Source organism: Heteronotia binoei, chromosome 4 (assembly GCF_032191835.1).
Source record: "Heteronotia binoei isolate CCM8104 ecotype False Entrance Well chromosome 4, APGP_CSIRO_Hbin_v1, whole genome shotgun sequence".
Taxonomy (NCBI): Eukaryota; Metazoa; Chordata; class Lepidosauria; order Squamata; family Gekkonidae; genus Heteronotia; species Heteronotia binoei.
The window spans coordinates 68,185,167-68,212,403 of NC_083226.1; the positions used below are offsets into that span (position 1 = coordinate 68,185,167).

General features: G+C 43.6%; 1 protein-coding gene across 1 annotated transcript in view; it reads left to right on the plus strand.

The window, feature by feature from the left end:
- Positions 1-27,237, plus strand: part of PCSK5 (proprotein convertase subtilisin/kexin type 5) — a 429,617-nt gene that overhangs the window by 346,379 nt on the left and 56,001 nt on the right. Inside the window, exons 21-22 of the mRNA XM_060237482.1 lie at positions 18,502-18,604; positions 21,747-21,883. Coding sequence (XP_060093465.1) covers positions 18,502-18,604; positions 21,747-21,883 — 240 coding nt within the window. The remainder of the gene's footprint in view (positions 1-18,501; positions 18,605-21,746; positions 21,884-27,237) is intronic.

Sequence of the window (27,237 nt, forward strand, 5' to 3'; positions counted from 1 at the left end):
AGGATTGGCTACATAATAGGGATGTGACATAATATGCAAAAAAGTTCCTGCTACAAAAAAAGCTTTGCTTCAGTGAACAGAACAACTCTGCTCCTACATTCTTTCCATGTATGTAGAGTTGCCCTTTCCATAAAAACAAACAGCCAAAGCCAAATTTCCATCACGTAGACATAGTGTGCATGCAGTTCCTTAAATAGATGAGCAATGCCTTATGCACGGGTTTGCATTCATAGTACAGCTCGCATATTCATGATAGTCTGGTTTCTCACACCAGCTGCATTCTCTGGATTGTGGCAATGGCCCAAAAGGGAACACTGCTGAGACTGAGATTGCAATAGAAATTCTACAAAACCTGCATGATTGATGCCTATAACTGGAATTAATTTACTGAACCAAATGCAACTCTTGATGTAGATACATTGTCAATGTTCTATCAAGAGTGACCCAGTTTGGTGATTGTGCAATAATAGATAACTTATAGTTTTAGGCCTCTTATTCTTATACAGTATAAAGTGGAGGAAATGTCCAAAACAAACATGAAACTCCAATATTGTAATTTCCAGGCAGTTTGGAAATATTGAAATATAGTTCATATATTCTTGTTAGCATATGATATAAAAAGCATTTGTTCATCATAAAATATATTAAACTTCTAATATATACTTTGAGATTAAAAAACACAAAGCCAAATATTTCTTTTCTTCTGAAAAACTTGTCACAATATGTGACTTTGCAATTTAAAATGAATTTCATTTTTATACATAGCTAAAATCAAAGAGAATGGAGCTTACTGGCTTACTTTTTAAAATACAATAATGGACCCAAAGTGTTTACAAATTAATGTGCCAGTTTCTGTTGAAATAAAGCTGAAATGTTGTGGCAGATATCTTCATCTGACTCACCACAAAAATATTTCTGCAAAGTATCGTATTTTTGGACCATAAGACGCACTTCCCCCCCCCCCCAAAAAAAAGTGGGGGGAAAGTGTGTGCATCTTATGGAGCGAAGAGATGACAGGACGTACCTTCCTCCGGGGGGGGGGGGGCGATCCACTGCCTCCGCCTCCGATCCTGGCGCTTCCCCCGCACCTGCCTGCCTGGCTCCAGCTCTGCTTCCAGCAAGCGCTGGGATCACTCCACGCTGCCCCCACCGCAAACCCAGCGCTTCGCAAGCGCCGGCTGCGTAGGGGGCAGCATGCTTCCTCCGTGCCTGTCTGCCTGGCTCCAGCTCTGATGCTTAAAGCAAGCGCCAGGATTGGAGGGCGGAGGGAGCAATCCTGGCACTTGCTTTAAGCATCAGAGCTGGAGCCAGGCAGACAGGCACGGAGGAAGCACCCGCCCCCTTCACAAACCCAGCGCTTCGCAAGCACCGGCTGCGGAGGGGGCGGCGTGCTTCCTCCGTGCCTGTCTGCCTGGCTCCAGCTCTGATGCTTAAAGCAAGCGCCAGGATCAGAGGGTGGAGGGAGCGAACCTGCCGCTTGCTGTAAGTGTCAGAGCTGGAGCCAGGCAGACAGGCACGGAGGAAGCACACTGCCCCCTCTGCAGCCGGCACTCGCGAAGCGCTGGGTTTGCGGTCGGGGCAGCGTGGAGTGATCCCAGCACTTGCTGGAAGCAGAGCTGGAGGCAGGCGCGGGGGAAGCGCCGGGATTGGAGGTGGAGGCAGCGGATCGCCACCCAGGAGGAAGGTGCGTCCTATGGTCCGGAGCGCCTTATGGACCGAAAAATACGGCATATGGTTAAAATTATAAAGTGTCATTCATTTCCTTGGACTTCAGAGTCTAATGGAATCTAGTAATTCATTTCCAATCCTCTGAATAGTTATCAGAATAGCCTGTGTAACATGACGACATGGAAAAGGCAATGAGAATAATAATTTCATAAAGTTAATGAAGTCCACAATATCTTGTCAGCTAGCTAGTTAATTCCTTGTGTTCTAGTGATACCTGCCTGATTCTATTGTAAAACATACAATTATAATATGATGAGCCTTATTACCAGTGCAGCCATAACAGTGAGAATACAATTCTTGCAAAATGTAGTCAGAACCAATATTCTGGGCTAATCCATCGAACTCAGCAAATTGTTTTGTGTTCCCCCTTCTGAACTTCCAAAAAGTCCTACTACTGTTGCTATCTCTTAAGAATGAGCTACAGTAAACGGGGAAAGGGAGGATGTACAGAAATAGGTCTCTAGTCAGGCACTCAGTTTCCTAGAACTTGTTTTGAAGGTAACTAGATTGGACAGAACATCCACAAATAAACTGTGACAGCTCTCCTGAAAAGTAGATTATTTAAATTAGAGGTACTACCAGTACCTTTTGACTTGAGATTAGTAAAGCAGGAAAAGTTCAGATACAGCTTTCCTGAGTTTTAGTCCAGTTAAAATGAATGAAATTAGTTACAAATAGTTTTAAATTTCAGAGGGTTGCCATATTGGTCCATGGTAGATATGAGTCCATAGCACTTTAGAGACCAATAAGATGTATGGGGTAAGAGCTCTGAGAGTCAAACCTCCTTTCATCAGATACAGGTTGCAACAGAGATCTCTTGTATCCTTATATCACAGTCAGAAAGTGGGAGGGGTGTTGCAAAGAAGGAACTCAGGGTGCAGAGGTACAACACACATTGTAATCAGCTTGATTAGAGCAGAGGAGAAGAATTCAGCTTAGGGGTCCATTCTTCTAAACTTGTGAATGAATTCAAGTGCAACAATCTCTTACAATATTTCCTTGAAGCTTCTCTGTTTGAGTACTGCCAATCTTATGTCAGCAGTGGAATAACCTAGAAGATTAAAATGTTCTTCCTCTGTTTTTTTAGTGCTGTGATTTTAAATACTGGATTTATGTCCGTTTATTTTTTTGTGTGTAAGGACTGACATGTTTGTCCAATATAGAGAATGAAAGTGCATTGTTGACACTTGATGGCATATATAACATTAGAAGATGAACAAGTAAATGAACCTAAGATTGTATTGCTTGTGTTGTTAGGTCCAGTGATTGTGTTGTTAAAATGAATATGGGAACAATTTGTTGCAGGCCTTTGTTATACCCTTGAATTTTGTTGGTCTCTAAGGTACTACTGGACTCATTTATAGTTTTAAGTATGAGTAATTGTTCTGGATTGAGATTGGTGACTGCATCTTTTACAAAACCACAATGGGCATGATATGCTAGACTATTTGGAGCCCAATCCAATACACAAATTCAGAAATAATCACAACTGTCTGTATTGGTTTAACTACTAGTACAATCTGGACAACCTCATTTCTCTACTAACATCATTAACTAGAAAATAATGCTTTCGAAATTTAAGTTAATGGTATATATATTATATAAAGATATATATATATATATATATATATATATATATATATATATATATATATATATATATATATATATATATATATATATATATATATATATATATATATATTCCTAATTGTGATATAATGTATTGGATTGTAAAGAATTTATTTGGATACATACAAATGCCTCTAACACGACTAAAGCAAAGAATTTGATTTTTTTAATACTGACACATTGTTAAATCCAAATATGTTTTTATGAGGAATACTGTACATGTGTAAAATGTCCAGTTGTTATTTGTAAAATAGGGTAGTACTGTTGTAATTGATATTGGCCAAAATCAATGTCATTCCATATTTTTTTCTATTAAATTAACCTATGGTCTTGTTCCCTTGGTCTAGCAAAGCACATTTATGAGCCATATATTAAAATCTTATGCTTGGAAGGGGAAGTAGATTTTTTGGGCTCTACCCCCTTTTTTTCCAATGAACAATTTGATACTAAACCGAAACTGCTGAAATAAAGTAAATGAATGTTTTAATTTAAACATATTGGTCTTTGAAAAGAAATATTACTGGTACTTTAAATGATATATTAATGTATTTGAACACTGGTATAGAATATTTTGAACATTGTTTAAGCAATTACAAATTTTATTCCCATTCTCATTATACAATTTGGTACATTTTATAGACTAAATTTAAATAAACAAGATAATGTAATGTCTCACAGAATTAGCAATACAATCCCTGTGTTAGCAGGCAGCTGCTAGCATAAAGAGACATCTCATCTCTGGCCTTGCATCTCATTTTCATTCCCTGTGCTGGAAAAGCTTTGGGGCTGACTCCATGCACTTAATCCAGAACTATGAGACTGAATCTCAGTCCCGAATAAACACAGATAGTATGAACATGGTCTTCCAAAGCTACATCATTCATGGGGTTACTTTACAAAGTGCCACATAAGTATTTCAGTACAAACGGAACAAATACTGATGGGGGTTTCTTCATTTACACCATGTACCCTTCCCCACACTCATTCACTCCTCCTGGCAGCTCCCATATCCTCTCCCCATTCCCTGTTTCTTCCCACTTACCAACAATCCTTTATTTTTTCTCTTCCCTCACAGTTTTTAGCTTTATTGTTTGTTTGTTTGTTTGTTTATATCACTCCTTTATCCCATGAGGAACCCAAAGCAGCATACATAATTTCCTCTCTCCCATTTCATACTCAGAAGAACTTTATGAGGTAGATTAGGCTGAGAGAGAAACAATGGACCCAAGGCTGTAGCAGAAGGGGGAGAGTTGAACATGGGTCTCCCACATCCTAGTCTGAAACTCTAACCACTACAGCACACAACTTTTATGCAGTGGCTACTGTTGAACATTAGCAATCAGCTGGGCCTGCCACTGCTTGCTATCAGACCTAGTCCCTCCCTCAAAGGCCTCCCCCTGCCTTTTACTGACAGAAACCAAGGCCTGAAGGCTAGCAGTATTGTTGTGCTTGCTTAGCAACCACCACAATGGCCACAGCAAAGGGCATACATTTCTTAAAGGTATATGTCCTGCTTCTATTATTTTGGGGGCTTTAACCACTCATATATATATATTTAAGATTTTGGATTTTTCTGCATACCTCAGGCTTTTCTCAGATTTGCAGAAAGATATACCTCATCAGTCTCTAGATTTAATTATCAACAAATGGGGCCATGTTGAGAATTAGATATATTGAGAGTAAGTACCTTTATCTCTTGTGAACACTTACCCCTACATTATGAACTCTTGAAAAAATAATGTGGGTACAAATATTCTACTTAAGAACCTGCACTGGACCCAGTGCAGAAACTTTATAGTAGGTCCCAAACATGCAAGTTTTAAAATTGTTTATATACATCTTCGGGTCTATGAAGTCTAATGATATTTATTGATATTTTATGGAATGTGCTTTTGAAACCAAGAACAGAATAAGCTCAGTTGAGTTACTTTGTCAACTATAGATCATGTCTGTATGCTAGATTATGCCTTGGATAATTTCATAAATTTTTTCACATTCCAAGGCATTTTAATATCTGACTACACATTCTGAACAGATGTTTAATTATACTCTCCTATTTACATGAATACAAAATTCACAAATTATCTTTTTTCACACAAGTCTCTGATAGAATTTCCCAGACTATTGACAATTTATAGCACTTTTCCCCTGGATTTTTGGATATTGGGTGTATATCTTTCAGCTGCAGCATGACCCAATTAATATTGCTTGCTGGAATCATACCTTCCCAGTATGGTGACATGACTGTGATTTCTAAACAATAACTGTGCCTTGTCAACTCAAGCATGGTTGCATTAAAGAACAGTGCCGCATCCTTGCTCCATTCCTCACAATGATGACACTTCAAAGAAAATGGAGATCAGTGCTTCCAACATGTTGGTTTAATGTATTTGGCATGCTTCTGGTCATTTTTTAGCACAATTAGGGATCACCAGTCTGAACACTAGTTCATGCATATGGGATAATAACATGGCAATGAGGTAACAGATACATGAAGTGATAGAATGGACTGCACTACTCTAGATGGAAGGTAAAATTTGGGGATATTCGCTATAATAAAAGCTCTTTGAACACAAGAAACTAACAAGCAAAGAGCAGGTGCAGAACCTTGTTCCTTCTATATTATCTTTGGCCCTTTTCACACTTACCAGTGGAAGCCGGGAGTCAGTATTGTGCCGCCTTGCAGTAATCCAAGACAGGGATGGGAGTTTTCAGATACAAGGTTTTTTTTCCGATAGGGTTCCGTGATTGAAGCGAGCCATTTCACACTGTTCCGCTCTTATCTCGCTTCCACCAGCGCCAGCCGTTTTTGCCTGCCGGCTCGCGATCTCGGCCTTATTTTTTTTTTCAGAACGTCGGGCAAAGATCGCTATAGCACTATAGCGACGTATCACAACAGCAACACCATAGAGATGGCTAGGCTCTATTGAGATAAGTTACCAGGTTTCAGCGGCGGCGATATCTGGCATCTTAATGGAGCCCAGGCATCCCTATGGTGATGCTGTTGTGATACGTCGCTATAGCGCTATAGCGATCTTAGCCCGACGTTCCCAAAAAAAAAAAGCCGGAGATCGTGCGCCGGCGGGCGAAAAAGGGCGCGAAAACTGCTCCCGGGTTAGATACTGGGCATTTCACATAGCACCCCATAGCGATTTCAACCCAGAAGGAGGGGTTGAAAAGTTGAAGAAGCTGCTCTTTGTTAGTGACGACTCAGGCATGCCTCACAACTGGGACAGCCGCAGGACTGTGTGAAAAGGTGAGAGTATTCCGGTAGCAGCCAGTTACTGAATCGGGGCTGTCTGAAATGCTAGCAGAAACTCGTTACTGTTCAGTAACTGACCAGCTGGCATACCGGAATACTTAGGCTGTGTGAAAAAGATCTTTCTGTCTACATGGAATGTTTTATATGTAGGAATATTCAATGCTAGAATCTACCATATGCTATTGAAGGGAGTACAGTCCATTCTATAATCTCAAAACTTTGCTGCTCATTACCACCTTTTAATCTTTATGGTTTCTGTGCAGGTACACATAGGAGTCACACTTGTGCTGGCCTACTGTGGAGATCTTTCTTTAAAGCTCTCTAGAAGTTTTGGAGTGTTTTTCCCTTCCCCTCACGAGCCAGCTCCTTCCTGCCCAACTGGCACATGATGGGGCTGTGAGAGCACCCCCTCCCTCAGTCCTTTCTTTGCTACCACTGAGATTAGATGTTTCACTCTCTTCTGATGCTTACAAGTTTTTCCTCAAGTATTTTCCTCTTCTTTGTACTGTCTCTCAACTTTCTCAAAAAGAATGTTGTTTCACCGTGGGTTTTTTCAACAAACAATGGTCCTGTTTGAAAAGTGTACTGAATGCAGCCTTAAAAGGACACAGTCAAATGACCATGTTCATTGTCTCCAGTGCCTTTGCAAGGACCATAACATCTCTGCCCAATTTTGCAGGCAGTTCAACCCTAAAGCTCACATGGACTGAGCCTCCAGACTCAAAGCTGCCATTTGACAGAAGGTATTGATGGCTCTGGGTAAAGACCAGATCCCCTCCAAGGAGTCAGGACCAGCGTGTAGGGTAAGGGCTGCACTCCCCCTCAGGGTCAGTGCTATCAGGATCAATTTGGAACTAGGCTCACAATTGGCTCCAAAGAAATCTTTGGCTCCACAGAGTTCCTCAAAACCACTGCCTCAGAAGAAGTTGAAGTCTAAACATAATGCTTCTCACTCTTGCTCTACCCAATAGGATCTTTCCTCCTCCTGATGACCCCAAACACCCTATCCAACCCCAAGTCCTTCTGTCTGCAGATAATGAGGTAGTTGAGGTTCATTCACAGTCCCCTCCTGTAACAGAGGGCCTCCCATTGAAGAGCATCACAAATCTTTGTGTGACTCCTAAATTCCACACTACTTGGGGCCACCTCCTCCACAATGATTCCAGTACCCCCACCACCTATATACTGCCTATGCAATGGAAAGAGCAACTGCTGCCTCCTGTGGAACCAGACACCTGCCCATGCTGGGCCCCATCATTGATGCTGTTCACCATAGACCTAAACCTTTTGGAACTGGATGAGGACAAACTTCTGTCCTTAGATGGCTCTGCCACTCCCTCAGAACCATCACCCAATGGGTGCATTACAGACTCCTAACCTATTTCTTCAATGGAGGATCTCCATCTGTACTTAGGACAATAGAAAAGACCAAGAGTTCAATAGCACCTTAATGACTAAGAAAGTTTTTGAAAGGTATGAAAATGTGAACAGAAACTCACAAAAACTCATACCCTGCACAAATTTTGTTAGTCTTTAAAGCGCTACTGGACTCTTGCTCTTTTCAGCTGCTACTAAAATGGCTGCCCATCTTGATCTATACTCAGAACAGTTGTTTCATATGGCTAAATTTCTCAGCCTTAATGTGATCTGCTCAGAACTGACTACATTGGACCCTTTTCTGAAAGTACTTTACCTATACAAGGCAGGCTTGGTTACTTTCCCTCTGGTCCATGGCTTACTGGACATAGCCATATCCAAGTTCAAGTTGGATTTCATTTTGATACAAAATCAGTTCCAGAGAGTCAGCAATAATAAAAAGAACACATGCAGTGTGACAAGCACAAAACAATGAGTGCAGATGGGGGAGGGGTGCAGAGCAGATGATCTCCTCTGACAGACAGGCAAAGTTATTGAGACTGAATCAGCTGCCTGTATATCCCAAATACCTATAGGCAGAATTTAGCAATTTTATTAGTTATCTCCGGGGAGAGTCTGCAAGGAGGGGAGAGATGAAGTTGTATATATCTTCCTGGTAAAGTTGGCAGAATTGGAGCAATATACAGATGTTGGATGTTGTTATAGAATGGGGAATGCTGTAGAACATGTTCAATACTTTCCCTTTAGGATATGGACAAAGCCATTGATGGAATGGGGCATGATGGTATCTGCCTTCAAGGAGGGCTGAAATTAGAGCATTAAAGTGTGCCAGAGTAAAGATTTTCTGATGTTTGGAAATCTCAAGGGATCTTATATAATCTGCTGGTTGAAAACACTTGACATGCTGTAGAATAACTGGATATTTCTATATCTGTGCCCTATCTGACTGTAGGGAATAATCCCAGAACTACTGCTCAGTGGTTTCTTTTTGTCTTTTGATACCCAAGATGCAGTAAAACTTGGGGTGAGAGACCATGCTTCTGGAGTTTCTTCTCAATTCTTTGCCAGGTAAAGTGTGGCTATCAGAAAGGATCAAGGGTACTAGACACACTGGATTGAAAATGAGTTTTAGCTAGTAGGTGGATGCAAGTAGCCACATATGGGTCTCCAACAAGATCAGCCTAGCATCTAATCTGAGAAGGGCATTTGGAATACATCACAGGACTTCAAAGATCATTCATAGAAATTTGGATTGTACGTCTTCATGTAAGTGCCTTTCTTTGTAAATACAAAGCTGGGAACCATGAAAGAGATGGGTAACAACCTTTCTGTAATGTACTGAGTTGCAAGACTGGTTGAAGGCAACATCCTTTATTCAGTAGTCCATTACAAGAAAGGGAACACGCGGGCCGGGTCCCGCTTATACACATTACTCAGAACTGCCCCCCAGTCTGACCAGTCCAATCCTGGTCAGTCAAACTTCCCGCCACAGATCTTGATGGGCGGGGCATCTGGCGAGCTACATCTGGGGACCCGCGGGGTCGCCTCTGTAGCGATAGCCATGCGGTACATCAGCTTATGTTTCAAGACATAACACTCCTCCCCCCCCCAGTTCAGGACACATAGTCTTGCAAGTAAGCGGGGGCCTTGCGTTCCCTGGTCGACCTCCTTGGGGTTACTTGTGGAGTAGGAGTGATCACCGGGGCTGCCGGGGCCGTGGCTGCTGCAGCGGACGGGGCGGTGGTTTCCCTGCTAGGGAGTACCGCCGGCCTATGGTTGTCTGCGCCCTGCTGCTCTGCTGGTGTCCCTACTCTTGGGGTTTCGCCCCCGCTCCGGTGTGGCCTTTCTGCCCGCTCAGTCGGAGCTGTCGGCAGGGGCGGGGTAGCTCTCCACGGTGGGGCGGCTGCTGGTTCCTCCTCGTTCCGTACTGCAGCCGGCTCTTCCGGCAAAGTGCGGTGGCGCATCTGATCTATATGCCTCCACAGAATTTGGCCCCCCCCCCATTGAGACGTCATAGTGGCGGGACCCCATCACGTGCAGCACCCAACCCGCTATCCACACGGGGCCACTAGCATGGTTCCTGACGTATACCGGATCCCCCGGAAAGAACCTCCTAGCCATTTCCCTGATTTCGGGAGAGCTGCGGAGATTGGTGGCCCAGTCAGGATGCAACCGGTCCAGCCTAGTGATCAGCTTCCTCCCCATTAACAACTCTGCTGGGCTCACCCCTGTGACTGGGTTGGGGGTGATTCTATTGTCAAATAGGAAGGCGGCCAGGCGGTGGTCCGTCGCCCTGTACTATGCGTCCCAGGGCCTCTTTAGTGGTGCGTACCATCTGCTCTGCTTGGCCGTTGGTGACCGGATGGAAGGGGGCGGACCGTATGTGTTTTATTAGGTACTCTGCAAGAACTCCCAGAATTCCCGGGAGGTGAACGCGGTCCCGTTATCCAAGACGATGGTGTCAGGAATCCCGTGTGTGCAAAGGACCCTGCGCAACGCTCGGACCGCCGCCATTGAGGTGGCGGCTACCGAGATAACTTCCAACTACTTGGTGTAAGCGTCCACCAGAATGAAGAATGTTTGGCCCTGAAAAGGCCCCGCGAAGTCAATATGTAACCTAGACCACGGCCTCCTATTGGCTTCCCAGCGGTGGACCAGGGCACTGGGTGGTTCGGGCCGGGACTCCTGGCAGGCTTGGCACCTTCGAACCCACCCCTCGATCTCTTTGTCCATTTCCGGCCACCATACATAACTGCACGCTAGGGCCTTCATCCGTACAATCCCGGGATGCATCTCGTGTAGGGCCTCCAGCATTTGCTTCTGCAATGGGAACTATCACTCTGCTTTCCCAGAGAAGACACCTCTTGTGCGAGGAGAGTTTTTCCCTGTGAGATTTGAAGGCCCTGAATTCTTCAGCCTGTTTTCCCTCGGGCCATCCCCTCCCCACCCAGTCGAGAACCCGCGTGAGTATTTTGTCCCGCCCCGTGGCCTTCGCTACCTCGGCGGCATGTAGGGGTCTCTCTGGTAGTGTTTCAATGAGCATCACATGGTGGGCTGGGGCCAGGGCCGGATCCATGGAGGGCAGAAGAAGGCGACTGAGGGCGTCTGCGTGACCCATCACCTTGCCCGGGTGGTGAACCAGGGCATATGCATAAGAGTTCAGGAACTGATTCCACTGCAGGACACGCTGCGACAGAATCCGTGGCGTCTGGCGGTCTGGGGCGAGGAGTCCCAGAAGCGGCTTGTGATCCGTGGCGATCGTAAAACGTCTACCGTACAGGTAGTCATTAAATTTATGCACCCCCGCCACAATTGCCAAGGCTTCTTTATCGATCTGGGCATAGTTGCGCTCTGCGGGGGTCAGGGTTCTGGAGTAATATGCTATTGGGACCTCCCTCCCATCCAGGAGTTGGTGACCCAGGACAGCACCCACCCTGTATGGTGACGCATCACATGCTAAAACCACCGGAAGGGCTTCATCAAAATGGTGGAGCACGTTATTGGATACTAGGAGCTCATTGATCGCTTGAAAGGCGGCTGCCTGCTTCTTTCCCCAGACCCACGGGCATTTTTATCTAAGAGCCTATGTAGGGGTTCTGCTAAGGCCGCTTTGTGGGGCAATAACGAATGATAAAAATTTAATAACCCCAAGTAACTTTGTAGCTCCGCCCTGCACGTGGGGGCCAGGGCCTCCACAATGGCCTTGGTTTTGTCCGCCGTCGAGTGGATCCCTGCCGCATCCACCGCAAACCCCAAGAACTCCACCCTTGGCACCCCGAGGGAACATTTTTCCCGCTTAACTTTCAGTCTGGCCGCCTGGAATCTGCGGAGGACCTCTCGCAGCCGGTTGCTGAACTCCTCCGCGTCTGGTGCGGCGATCAGAATGTCATTGAAAAACGGTTTCACCCCGGGGATCCCTTTGAGGAGAGAATCCATCAGGCTCTGAAAGACCCCCGGAGCCACACTCACCCCAAATTGTAACTGTCACACTCTGAAAGCCCCCCTGTGGGTCATTATGGTCTGGGCTTCCACTGGGAGCTGCTGGTACACTTGGGCCAAGTCCAGCTTTCCAAAAATCTTTGACCCCGCCAGGGCTGCCAAAATGTGACTGGCTACTGGGACAGGGTAGGGGTTATCTTGTAGTGCCTTGTTTATGGTGCACTTGTAGTCGGCGCATACGCACACGTCCCCATTAGGCTTCACCGGGGTTACTATCGGGGTTTCCCATGTGGCGTATGAAACCAGTTCTAGCACTCCCTGGGCTGTGAGGTGGTCCAGCTCTGCTTCGATTTTGGGCTTCAGAGCGAACGGAACCCCCCTGACCTTTAGCCGTATCGGCCGCACATGGGGGTCGAGAGGTAAGGATATGGGGGGACCCTTGTAGCACCCTAGGGCCCCATCAAACACCTCTGGAAATTCCCTGCACACATGCTCAAACCCTTGCTGAATCCCCAACGGACGAAACCAGGCCAGGCCCAGCAGAGTGGTGAGCTGGCATTTGACCACCAGTATATCCAGGTTCCCCCTAAAGCTTTTAAACTCCACCCTCACCGTGGCCCATCCCAGGATCTGTATGGGGTTCTTTTGGAAGTTCCGTAGTATGAAACCAGCCGGTCGCAGCCTAGGCCGGCCACGTGGGCACAGTTTTCTTGCGATAGGGTTAGGAGTCGGACTATCTCCTCATACGTCTTCTCCGTGAGTCTCGCGGGGGCCGAGAGACCCTTGGCGATCTCGAATGTGGCCTCTCCGCAGACGCTCAGGAGCACGTCTCTTTTCCGGCTGTCGTCCGTTATCATGTTTGCTCGAAGGTAGCAATCGACCCGCTCCGTGTAGGTCTCCCACCTCTCTGGTTTAGCGGGGTTGAACTCTTTGAGGCGACCGGTCGCTCCGTTCTGGTTAGCCATAGTGGCTGTGGTGGCTGGTGCTTCCATTTCCCTGGATGGCGTGCCTTCTCCGTCTCCAGCCAGCTCCGTGAAGGTCCTCTTCGGGAGTTACCTGGCTAGAATCCCATCCTCGTCGCCACTGTAATGTACTGAGTTGCGAGACGGGTTGAAGGCAACATCCTTTATTCAGTAATCCATTACAAGAGAGGGAACACGCGGGCCGGGTCCCGCTTATATACATTACACAGAACTGCCCCCCAGTCTGACCAGTCCAATCCTGGTCAGTCAAAGACAAAACTCTTTCCTTGGAAGACCTTGATTACTGCAGGGATATAGGAGGCCCCTTTTGTAAAGGAGAATCTCAGAATGATTAATGATGCTCTGTGGGCATTCTCTGTAGTATACATTGTCAGTGCTTTCCAGTGTCCAGACAACTGGAAGACTATGTCGAGCTTTTTAAAGATTTTTGTTTGTTCAATGTTGTGGCCCTATATTTACCATGTATAGTTTTAACCAGGGCTTTTTTTTTTAGCAGGAACACAAAGGCATGCAGTTCCAGCTGGCTTTGTGTCGGGGGTGTGACCTAAGATGCAAATGAGTTCCTGCTGGGCTTTTTCTACAGAAAAGCTCTGCTGCTGCTGCTGCTACTACTACTACTGATGTGGAAAGGATTTTTTAAAATGAAAGTTGAGGTTTCCAGGAAGTAAATTACTCCCCCCCCCCCCGGCAGATCCACCTATTTTACATATTTGAACGTGCTACAAATATTTGTCACCTAGATTGGCATGGTTTCCCTACAATAGTAGAAACAGCAGGCAAAGGACTTTAATTATGCTCCAGATTTACTCTAGGGAAAAGTAGAAGCAGTAAGGTGTGTGAGACTACTGTTGAGAGTACTTTATTTAAGATTACAGTCCTATTGAGGGTTTTTTTTTCCTTCATTCTTTCTAGAAATGTGGCCACTGTCTACAAGTGCTACCTCTACCCAGTGCAGTGACTGTGACAGAGGCTCAAGAAACAATAAAAAGCTTACACAGTGCAGTAGACATTACAAAAAGAGAAAAAATAATGGATAATATATGATTTAATAAAGGGCTAACATTCTATTGACAGATTCTATAGCCAGAGGAAATAATCATTTAAAGGAACACACAGAATTTTTTCATTGCAAAATATATTTGCATTGTATTGCTGGTGACTTTTATTGCTGTGTAAAAATCCTGTCAATTGCATTGTTGCACAATTATTCTCTTAGAGTACCCAGTGGTGCTCTAATTGTTTCATTATATGGCATAGATCAGAATCACGTTCCAGATCCATGCCCTTAGAAAACTGGTTGTTTCCCCAAGAGATCACTTGTATTGCAATGATTCCATATTGCTTTCCTGTATATACCACATCAAAGTTACTATATTTTGAATAGCTGCTTTGAGGCAACAGAGGATAATTTTAGTGATTAGAGGAAATCACTAGCAGGAAATCCTCAGTTACATCTCTGTATTTAGCAAGGCTGTCTCTCAGTAGTGCTGAACAAATGGATAAACCTTTATGGTAATATCTTGAAATCAAAGTGCAGAAGGTGTTCTTTGGCAGCAGGTAGCATTCATCTTTTTGTTTTTCAAAAATGAAAATGTGTTTGAGGGGAACTTAATTCTGGCTCTCTCCTCCTTATCTTACTGTTCTGCTCTGCAGTAAACTGTTCATTTTTCTTGTAGTATCCAAGCTGGGTTGAAGATAAATGCTGATGTGCAGAAAGGTTATGTGGCAGTGTTTGCCTCCCTTCATGGTCTATTTTTGTTATAAAATATAACTCTTAAATTATTAAGTAATGATGTTCTCTACATGATCCCTGATTTGTTGAGATCACATACTAATGGAGAAGCTCTTTAAAACTGGGGGGGGGGCAGCGGGTACTGAAGCAGCAACAGCGCTAGTGAGTCTTATGCTTTTAAAGTACTCAAAAGAAAGACAAGTTTGTCTAGGCAAAGCCACCATAGGTTTCAGTAATAATCTGTTCAGATTTTTAATCTGGCACAAAATGCAGCAACTCTGCTTTGTAAGACTCTGCTGTCTGAATGCCTAACTAGACATTACATTTTCTACATGTTACTCAGAAGTTCAGTGTGTTGAGAGCCAGTGTGGTATATGACTTGGACAACAGAGCCCTGGGTTCAAATCCCTGACTGGCTGAGATTCTCAGTGGTTGAACTCATTGGTTGAATTTAGACTACCTAGTCTCTTTCAGCCTAGCCATTCTCAGGGTTGTTGCATGAGTTTACCTCACCCATGAATACCACCCTGAATTCCTTGGAACAAGGGGGAGATTAATGTGATGGATGAAACACATTTGTCTCAAAGTTCAGGAAGAAAGGAAATTCTAATAGATGCTTTTCCAAATTTGTCATGGAAAAAGCAATGAAAAAGTCCAGTGGCAATTTTCTGCCAGCAAAAGAACTGGCAATGTTCACCACTTCTCTTCTACTTCAGGCCCCCAATTCACCCTTCATACTGTTCCTGAAGAGAATTCCATGTGCTGCAGCAGGAGCGGGGAGGCAGGAAAGTTCTGTTCCACTAAGAGAAGTGCATGGCATTAGTGAAAAGTTACTGCTGGATTCATCCTGAAATGAAACTCTACGTTTATCAATTATATGGGGTGAATGGGACTCTTATTGTATTTTTTTATGTTTTTAACTTTTGAATTGTAAGCCATCTAAACGGCAAGGGAAAAGAAGTGTATAAATATTTAAGTAAATAAATACAGTAATACAATATCAGTTGCATCACAAGATCACTTTATAATCTCCACTCCTGCATGGTGCATGGTCTCCACTCCTGCATGTAGAAGGCTAAATATTAAAGGAAGAGGAGATAAATTGCAGTTTTCATCACATGAAGGAAAGAAAATGGAGAAGAAATCAACACCATTAAAAATGACAGGGTAATATCAGTTTGAGGAGGTTGTGAGTTCTGTGGCAAAGGAGGGAGGAAAAGAACATTTTTAAACATATTGTGGAATTCTGAATTGTTGGCCCTATCACTGACCTCACCTCCAGAAACTCATCTGGATACATTTTTCTCCTGCTTTTACTCTGAGGAGATCTGGTAGAACACACGAGTCTCCCCTTCCTGTTTTCCTCATTGCAACACTGTGAGGTAACTTAAGCTGAGAGAAAGTCATTGTCCTACAGAGCTTCATGGCTGAGGGGGGATGCCTATGATGTTTCTCCCCATTCAAACTTAAAACTGGATGGAGTTTGCGATACCATGTTCCTTTTGCAGGAATTCTGTTACAATATCTGTGTAAGAGCTCCAGTGGTAAGGTTACCATCTTTGGTGCCATTGAGAGGAAAGTTTTGGGAAAACCTGGAATGCAACAGCTGCAGCATTTCCAAGCATACTGTTGCAGTGGTGGTGAGAAAACCTGCACCTGTTACATTTTTGGCATTCATGAATTGCTTAAATACACAATAAACTTGTCAGAAAAAAGATGGAAACTCTGCCCACAAGTAATTTCTGTCTTGTGTCATGTTAGAGGGGTTCCATTTCCATTTGACTTATTCCAGCAAAACAACAAGAAGCAAAAGCAACATAAAGCAACTACCTGTGCCCTCATCTATCAATTCTTAGTAGTCTGCTCTATCTTTCATCCAGATTCACTAGTCTCCATTTTGACATGGAGTCTTTAGTTCTGACTGGCTACAAAATAGCCATAGCCAGATATGGTTGAGGCTGGCATGTAGTTGCTCTAACTGCCATCCAAGCCACTCGGGCTGAACATGTTAAAATATGAATATGGTAGAAAGGAATCGAGATATTTTGCAAAGGAATGACACTTCTCACTAATCCGCTGAAATGGAGAATAATGGTAAACATGTCAATAATGGTTATATCTGGATTTCAAGAGCCAAGGAAGCTGTAAATTGCTGAGGGGAAATGAGGTACTAGGAGTAGTCCACCATCTGGCATATCGAAGTAATTTTCTGACATAATGCCTGTCTCCAATTATCACCATAGAGATACCCTGGTCATGGGAGAGTGGAATGATGCTTGGTATGTCACAACACAAGCATGTGCTACACCAGATATAAATATGATAAATATGTTAATATCTTCATTAAAATTTGTGTTATTCTTCAGCACTGAGCAGTAAAACAGAACATGCATATTATTACTTTCTTCAGTTTATAAACAAAAAATATGATTAAAGGCAAAGTAGAGAAGTTCAATATTTTCACTCCCTGCCAGGTGTGAATGTGCTAACAATTCTTGGAAATCAGGGCATGCTTGCAAATCCCTCCATGTACAACATTTATTTGTTACAGACCATTCTAAATTGGTTTGGAGCCATGTCTGCTCAGAATTTCATCAGAGAGATGCCACTTCCTTCTCTCTGAAGAACGTAGTACAGCAAGTTATGCCCACAATTTATTTTATTCCTTTTGAATTCCATCCAACCCCACCTCTGTATAGATTCCTCACTTGAGGATTCTTCTATATACAATCTATATTTCCCATTATTGGTTTTCTCTATTACCTTATTATACAATATCAAGTACATAGGTCATTATTATACCAATAATAATTCCTTTCTGCTCACATATACATGCTCTCTCTGTCTCTTTTTCTACTCTTCTCACCTTCTATCCAGTCTCAAATATATATATGTGTGTGTGTGTGTGTGTATGCCATAGCTGTCACACATGCTATACTTGACTACTATGGATTTTTTCCAGCTCACCTGAATGACTTGCTCACAGGAGCAGTGTAATGTATGAACCTGAGTCTGATGGAACATGGGCTCCCCAAGCTATGATTGATCAAATCACTTCCTTTAAATTGTTCTCCATCTTCTTTCACAAAGTTTTTGAGGCCCAACATAGCTTTTTTTTCTATGCTGTTTGCTGCTTTAACTTTGCTTTTTCTTAGCCATTTTTGTAATCAAACACTTTCTTCTCCAAATTACTAATGGTATTTTCATACATTATCAAAAGTGCCAAAAATGGGAATACAAGTCACACTTTCTCTTTTAACACTCCCAGGAGGTTTCAAAAAGAGGCGTGGAGAGTTGTGTATCTCTGTATCAAAAGAACCCATGTCTGTCCAGAACTTTTTATTCTTGTCCCTTCAAAAAATATTTTAAATTTGTTACATTGGTACTATCTTATTTGAGGGATATTTCTAAGGATTGTTTACATAGCACAAAGTCATTAGAAGATCTGTATGGGATGTACTGTAGGCTTTAATTCCTATTGTGCCATATACAGGTGAATCGCAATCACACACAGTTTTGATCTTAGCAAATAGCATCCACCCTCAGATCTCAAACTACACCACTACAACATTTCTTTCTTATTGTTTCTTAACATCTAGCAATGTATCATTTCAAAGAACTTCTATATATTATAGTCAAAATAAACTACCCTCCTAAGAAAGTATTTGAAAACAGCTGTTGTATGAATTTAGGGTATTTGCAATATCTGCTTGCCTTTTTTGTTTTTTTAAGCCAGTGACAACTGATCAGATTTTTGCTTCATTTGCTGGTATGATGTCTTGCTTTATAAAGACTGTTCCTGTGACTTATAAAGGTAATTAAGTAACCAATAAGTTTTTATTTACCAGGAGAATATATTGATCCTGGTGGTCATTGTCAGTTCTGTGATGCTTCCTGTTCTAAGTGCACAGGACCAACTCCAAAGGACTGCATCAGTTGTGTATTCACAAGGTACGTGAGTATGAACTAGTTATGAGTCTCTAACACTTCTAAAGATTGCACCTTCTTCTATGTGTAGTACACCAGTTTTCATGCTGCTTTCTGAGGTGAATTGCAAGTTGAACATGTGATTATTATTTATTATTTATCAAAATTGACTCAGCCTATGGTTTACAAAATGTCCAATTGAACCAAAAAGTGTTATGTATTTGGAAGCTTGCAAAATTATGGGAGAATTTCTGACAATTTTGTATAGACCTATACAATAAGAGATTGGAGGGGAGGGTTTCCTCACCTCCTAACACTGATCTGAATATTTTTAACACAGGCTGTTCCTACAGAAAATGACTTTACCTTTTTACTTCATCTATCGTAAAAGCTATATACGAGTTCTCCTTTCTCTCTCAAATTCTATTACTGCATTACCCTTTCTTCTCAGCATTCTAGAGGTCATTCCTAGGGTTGCCAAGTCCAATTTAATAAATATCTGGGGACTTTGAAGGTGGAGCCAGGAGACTTTGGGGGTAGAGCCAGGAGACATTAGGGGTCGAGCCAAGATTAAGGCTGTGACAAGCATAATTGAACTCCAAAGGGACGGCACACCTTTTCAATGCGTTCCTTCCATAGGAAATAATGAAGGATAGGGGCACCTTCTCTTGGGGCTCATAGAACTGGACCCCATGGTCCAATCTTTTTGAAACTTGGGGAGTACTTTGGGGAGAGGCACTAGATGCTATATTGAAAATTTGGTGCCTCTACCTCAAAAAACAGCCCCCCCAGAGCCCCAGATACCCACAGATCAATTCTCCATTATTTTCTATGGGAATAAATCTCCATAGGGAATAATAGAGTTTCCAGCAGACATTTCCCTCCCCTCCCCCCGCTTTCTGACGACCCTAAAGCGGGGGGGATCCCCTGCCCCCACCTGGGGATTGGCAACCCTAGTCATTCCTAATACACATTCAGTGGCTTTTGAGTTGTACAAATACCCAACAGGAAGTAATGAGGAGCAAGAAAGAAAAATGAAATTTAACAATTTCTCAGTACAGAAATAAGACACGACAATAAAATAAAAAACTCTGGAACACGATATTTTTAATTTAGTGGAAACAGACCTTTGTGAAGCAGAGTCTCCTGGGTCCTCTGGTACTTTATGGCCTATAAATGGCTTGGATTTAAACAAGTAATGAATGACACTTATATAATGCATCCTGACATTCAGCAGAGAGAAGTTCTTACTATGAGCTTCTCTTTCATTTTGACAAAGGATGAAACAAGTCTTGTGGGTTTTGTATTACTGGAAGTTCTTTGGAAAAACTTTTGTATGGGAAATATACACAAAGCAATATTTCATGGTATGTTAAATCTGGTGTCAGGATATTCCCTTATTGAAAATAATTATATAAAACAGTAGAAGCATGGAACAGTGTTACCAGATTGGTTTGAGCCTTGAAATAGAGATAATTTATGCACAAGATATAATGGAGAAAAGGCATTCCTTTAAAGCTGTAAAAGGGGAAAACAGGGCTTGAATGCCATTCTGTCTGGGACCTCTTGAAAGGAGATGGGTGGAGCATAATGTCAGGGTTCCAGTTAATTACTCTCATCATCCCACAATTAGGGATACATCTGGCCATCAATCTCCAATTTTGACATATACAACTGGCCATCAATATCCAATTTTGACATATTTGACATATTTTTTTCACTATGTGAAGAAATTAAACCCAAATGGTAACCGTATAAACTAATCTTGTTATTCCTGTTTGAATTTGTTAAACATCTTCATTATGCTATATGCTCAGTGCCAGCCTGAGGATGCATGGTGCCCCAGGTAGTCTCCCTGTCCAGCAGTCCCCCTGCAGCTGCCCACCACCACCTCCCGCCCTCCCTCCGCAGTGCTGCACTCTGTCACCCGCCCTTCCCCTCCTCCCCTGAAGCATGATGAGGCTTGGCCTTACCAGCTTCAAGGCAGCCGGCATATGTGCTTTTGGGGGGGGGGGTGGAGTGCAGCGGAAGGGAAAGAAAGGGAGGGGGCTGGCAGCAGCAACCACAGCAAGTTTTTGGGGGCAGAGTGTGGCAAAAGCGAAGGAAGAGGGCTGGCTGTGGCTAGCAGCAGCAGCAAACTTTGGGGAGGGTAGGGGGTGGACAGAGAGAGCAAAAGGAAAGGAAGGGGGCTGGTGGTGGCTAGCAGCAGTGGCAAGCTTTGGGGGAGTGGGGGCGGGCGGAGCGAGTGAAAGGGAAGGGTGGGGGCTGGCAATGGCCGGCGGCAGTAGTGGTGGCAGGAGGGGAAGAGAGGCAAACTAGGCAGTTGTCTTGGGCACCAGGAGGGAGGGAGCCCAATTCGGCACCCCCACCTTCCTGGCAACCCAGGCAACTGCCTAGTTTGCCTAGTGGGCGAGCCAGCCCTGTGTATGCTAATTGACTACTTACCCTCAACCTAGATGTATGGACTAGTAATCTCCATTTCATCGTACCTGAAGGAGTGTGCATGCATACAAAAGCTTATACCTTGAATAAAGCTTTGTTTGTCTTATTGTCTTGTTCAATAACTTGTTTGTCTTTTGCCACGCTCTGCCCCCCAAAACTTGCTGTGGTTGCTGCTGCCACCCCCCTCCCTTCCTTTCCCTTCCATTGCACTCCACCCTCACCATTAAAGTCAAACTTTGTTCTCCTGCTTCAGACCAACATGGCCTACTGCACCTGGATGTATTTAGTGTTGATTAAGTTAGAGCTAGGATCTCCTGAGGTGACACTGCAAACTGAACAGAGCAAGGAATGCAATCAAATTGTACAGCAAAACAGAGGTTTAAGGCAGGTCCTTGAAAAATTATTGATTCTTCTCTTATTTTTAATGGACCTTTGGAACACTTCTATGGGCGAGGCAGAAGGCATGGGATCAATGGTGACTGCGAAAAACAGACATTTGGCAATATAAAATAAGTTCAAGGCTTAGCTGTCCTTACTCTATCTTGCCAAATGTCATAAATAAGTTCCACGTGGAAAGGAGAACAAAGTGCAAGGCATATAAGTCATAAATAAAACCAAGCATGGAACTGGCTTTCAGAGGTTCTTTGAGCCTGTTATTTAAAAAGAAGATACTGCTCTACTGCTTGGTATTGGCATTCTATTTTCCTCTCCTCTTTTGTAATAGACTTTTGGATGATGGACACTGTATTCTTCAATGCCCTAAAGGAAAATTTGAATTTCAAAATCAGTGTCATTTGTGCCATCATACCTGTAAGGAATGCAATGGAAGCGAGCCTAACAAATGCACAGCTTGTGGAACAGGTAAGGGAATGCTCTGTTTTTAACGACCTTCCTACTCTTGCTTTTACCTCATAACTTTTACCTCATACCTCATTGCTTTTACCTCATAGTGGATACAGCAGTCACTTACATGATTATCTTGCAAAAGGCACTAGTTAGCTTTTTAATACTGAGACATAGACAAACAGACAGACAGACAGGTAAGTAAGTAGGTAGGTTGATAGGTATAATTCATTTTGTACATCTAATGTTTTCTTGGCTCCCATGCCCTTCAATTTATATTGGGAACTCCAGTACAGTACTGCATTCCAGAGGCCCATATTGGAAACTACAAAAAATCTATTCATCAGTCAATGGGTTCAAAGACTAACACATTTTCTTTCCCACTCTTCCAGTATCCTAGCCAATGGCTGGATAGAAGCAGCTGCCATTGGTGAGGAGGCAGGGGGGCTAAGGTTACTCTCCTTTCCTGCAGAGGTTCGACAGAGTAGAGACGAGTTTCTGCAGTCCCCTACCATGCAATGGTACCAGGTGGCTGCATTAATGAACAAGTTAAAGAGCATGGGACCCAGTACTGAGCCCTGCGGCACCCCACTGCTTACCGTCTTCCACTGTGAAGACTGCCCATTTATACTCACTCTCTACTTCCTATTAATTAGCCAGTTTTTGATCCACAAAAGGACCTGTCCTTTTACTCCATGACTCTCAAGCTTACTAAGGAGCCTTTGATGAGGAACTTTATCAAAAGCTTTCTGGAAGTCAAGGTAAACAACATCTATTGGGTCCCCTTTGTCCACATGCTTGTTCACCCGCTCAAAGAACTGTAACAAGTTAGTGAGGCAAGATCTTCCCTTACAGAACCCATGCTGAGTCTTCCTCAATAACTTGTGTTCATTAATGTGCCTACTCATTCTGTCCTTGATAATGGTTTCTACCAACTTTCCCGGTATTGAAGTCAGACTGACTGGCCTGTAATTTCCCGGATCTCCTCTGGAACCCTTTTTAAAGATGGGGGTGACATTTGTTACCTTCCAGTCCTCAAGAACAGAGGCAGATTTCAATGAAAGATTACATATTTTTGTCAGGAGATCCACAAGTTCAACTTTGAGTTCTTTCAGAACTCTTGGATGTATGCTATCTGGACCTGGTGACTTATTAGTTTTTAATTCGTCTATCAGTTGTAGGACCTCCTCTCTTGTCACCTCAATCTGACTCAGGTCTTTCAGCACCCCTTCCAAAATTAGTGGTTCTGGAGTGGGCAAACACTTCTTGTCTTCTACAGTGAAGACAGAAGCAAAAAATGCATTCAGCTTCTCAGCCATTTCCCAATCCTCCTTCAGTAATCTTTTGACCCCTTGGTCATCCAAGGGCCCCACTGCCTCCCTGGCTGGTTTCCTGCTTCTAATATATTTGAAGAAATTTTTATTGTTGGTCTTCATGTTTTTTTGCAATATGCTCCTCATAGTCCCTTTTTGCCTGCCTGATCACAGTCTTGCATGTGATTTGCCACAGCCTGTGTTCCCTTTTATTAATCTCACTTGGACTAGCTTTCCACCACTTAAATGAGTCCTTCTTACATTTTACAGCTTCCATTACTTTGTTTGTTAACTATGCAGGCCTTTTCTTATACCTGTTTTTGCCTTTCCTAACTTGTGGTATATATTTTATCTGAGCTTCTAGGATTGTAGTTTTAAATAGCCTCCAAGCTTCCCCAAGGGTTTTGACTGTATTTACCTTTCCTTTCAGTTTCCTCTTCACATGCCTCCTCATCTCAGAGAATTTACCTCTTTTAAAGTTAAACGTGGTTGTGCTGGTCTTTTGAAGCAACTCCCTATTTATACAAATGGTGAAATCAATAACATTATGGTCACTGCTCCCAAGCTGCGCGATCACTTTTACATCTCTCACCAACTTTTGGGCATTACTTAGGACCAAATCCAGGATCGCCCCACTCCTGGTAGGTTCTGTGACCATCTGCTCCATAGCACAGTCATTGAGAGCATCTAGAAACTCAATCTCTTTCTCTCAACCTGAACACATATTGATCCAATTAATCTGTGGGTAGTTAAAATCACCTATTACAACACAGTTTTTACGTTTAGCCACTATCTTTAATCCTTCCATCATATTATAATCGCCTTCTATTTGGTGGGTGATAACCAACTCCCATAGTTAAATTTCCTTTTGGGCCCTCTATTTCGACCCAACGCATTTCTAGAAGGGAATCTAATTCTTTTACCTCAGTCTTACTGGACTGTATACCCTCTCTGACATACAGAGCCACCCCACCTCCAACCCTTCCCTCCCTATCCTTCCAATATAATTTATATCCAGGAATCACCGTGTCCCACTGATTCTCCTCATTCCACCAAGTTTCTGAAATTCCCATAATGTCTACGTTTTTCCCCAACACTAAACATTCCAACTCACCAATTTTACTTCGAACACTTCTAGCATTTGCATACGAACATTTATAATTTCCCAGGCAAGTTAGGCCTGCAACCTTCCTCCTGCTGCCTCAAGACTTTGGCAGGCAGCCCATACTGTTTGTCACCATCTCAGTGGACAACTCTGAGCCATTACCTGGTAGAAAAGTAGCAGCTAACCCTTTACCTCTTTGAGATGACTCCTCCCGAACCAGAGACATTTCATCTCCTGTTGGCTTTTCCCCAAGATTTAGTTTAAAAATTGCTCTGCCACCTTTTTGATTTTAAGCGCCAGCATCTTGGTTCCATCTGGGGACAAGTGGAGACCGTCTCTTTTGTACAGCTCCCACTTGTACCAGAAAGCATCCCAGTGCCTAACAAACTTAAACCCTTCCTCCCTACACCATCGTCTCATCCACACATTGAGACTTCTAATTTGTGCCTGTCTCTCCAGCCCTGCACGTGGAACAGGTAGCACTTCTGAGAAGGCTACCTTGGAGGTCCTGGTCTCCTGACTAGCAGCCTAAATTTTTCCTCCAAGACCTCACGACTGCATTTCCCCACATTGTTGGTGCCAACATGCACCACGACCACTGGCTCCTCCCCAGCACTGTCTATCAGCCTATCTACAACACACGTAATGTCCACTACCTTCGCACCAGGCAGGCAAGTCACCATACGGGCAGTACGTGGTTTTGCCACCCAGCTGTCTACTTGTCTAAGGATCGAATCACCAACTACCAAGACCCCTCCTCTCTCCCTGCCCAGGGATGGTTCCTTGGCGCAAAAGGATACCCGCTCACCAACTGAAGAAGAGGTCCCTTCTGAGGGTGCATTCCCCTTATCCTCAGCACGGTGCCCTGTTCCCTCTCGACCCTCATGCTCACTGGCAGCAACAGGGCTGCCACGTTCAGAGTGGGGCTCATCTAATACATCCCCAAGAGTCTTCTCCGAGTGCCTAACTGACTGTCTCTACTTCTCCAGGTCAGTCACCTTGGCTTCAAGGGTACGAACTTGTTCCCTTAGGACCAGGAGCTCCTTACATCGAGCACACACTCAAGACTTCTGTCCTGTGGGCAGATAGTCATACATGTGACACTCAGTGCAAAACACTGGAAAGCCCCCACCCCCTGCTGGCATTCTAGCTTCATGATAGCTTTTTTCAAAAATATACAGTCCCCTTTTAAATCCTGTTTGTTTATGTGGCTCTCCTTCTTGAGGGTCTACTCACCTTATTGGGAACACAAGGAAATTAGCGATCTGGGTTCCTGGTCCTTACAGAGTCCCCAGGCTAAGAGCCACAGGCCAAGAGCCTTTTAGCTCTCACCCTTTGACTCGCACCAAAGGCTCGCGCCTCTGGAAAGGCCCAGCTTAATAATGCAAAGAGGGTGGGGAACACAGTCACTCCTAATCAATCAGCAACAATCAGCTTCAGCCCACTCAAACCAAACAAACAGCAGTTCCCCAGCAACCACAAACTCAGAATTTTCAGCAATCACACAGTCACACAAACTCAGAAATTCTCAGCAACTTTCCCAGTTGCTTAGAAAGCCAAACCTCACCCTTGTAGCACTTCTTCTCTGCTCTCTCTGAGCTCTCTGAATTGTCAGCCAAAATGTAGGCATGTCATAATAGATATAATTCTATATATTTACTAATATATATAATTATCACTTCTGACAAAATGAACTAACTTGGCAGGAGTTCTAAACAAGGTGAATCAGACAAACCATGCACAGATATCAGACTGTAACTGCTTTATGCAATAGGGCAGGGGTGGCCAATGGTAGCTCTCCAGATGTTTTTTGCCTACAACTCCCATCAGCCCCAGCCAGCATGGCCAATGGCTGGTGCTGATGGGAGTTGTAGGCAAAAAACATCTGGAGAGCTACCGTTGGCCACCCCTGCAATAGGGTGTTCACAGCACCAGAACCCTTCACAGAATGAATATACTGCTATCAGAACACTTTCAAAGAACTTTTCTTTTTCGATTCATGCTTTAACACTTAGGTGAAAATGACCACAGGCAAACACACAAGCATAATGAACTCCAAACAACCAAATTGTACATTAATTAGCCAAAGTCTGGGAAATATAAACAGGTCTTAAATGTCACAAGTGAGGTATGACCTCAAAGAAAGTATCTGGTAATCACCCACCTCTCCTTAGAATATGGGAGTTTGCATATTTACCTGCATGTCCTGGTTGTAAGAATCTTTGGCTGGCCACTGTCGCATAGAGTTGCCAACTGTGGCTTGGGAAATTCCTGGAGATTTGAGGGTGGTACTTGGGGAGATGAGAGTTTGAGGAGAATTGGGAGCTAGGTAGAGATATGGTGCTCTCTGAAGCTGCCATTTCCTGCAAATGAACTGATCTCTGAAGTCTGGAAATCAGTTGTAATTCCAGGAGAACTCCAGGCTTCAACCTGAGGTTGGTAACCCTAACACAGATTATAAAAGTTGACCAGTGTGACTTATCCAAGGCCATAGGCTGTAAAAGGTAGAGGTTAGATTTGAACCCCCCCAAACCTAAATCCTAATTCCACACAATACTTCTAAACCTTTCCAGACCCAGGAGGACCCATCTCTAACATGTAGGCATGGGCCCATTATGGGAGGTCGCATGTCAGAGTCAAGTGACAGGAAGAAGAGACATAAGAGCTGTGATGAGAGGAAAGTTCTGTGCCGCAAGCACACATGGAATATTGGAGGATGGACCGACTGAATCCATCCTGAATCAATTTCCTTTCCTTCCTTTTACTCATTCAAATGTTCCAAATCAATACAATTCCAGTTGATTTGCAGCCTAGGGTATTGTACATAAATTTCTCTACAAATGATTTACACATGTACTTCATTAATGTTTTTCTCAGGCTGACCCTATTAATATCCTTTAAAGCAGGGGCTCAACCAGCCTGCCCGGCACTTTAATCCAGTCTGTAAGTGGGCT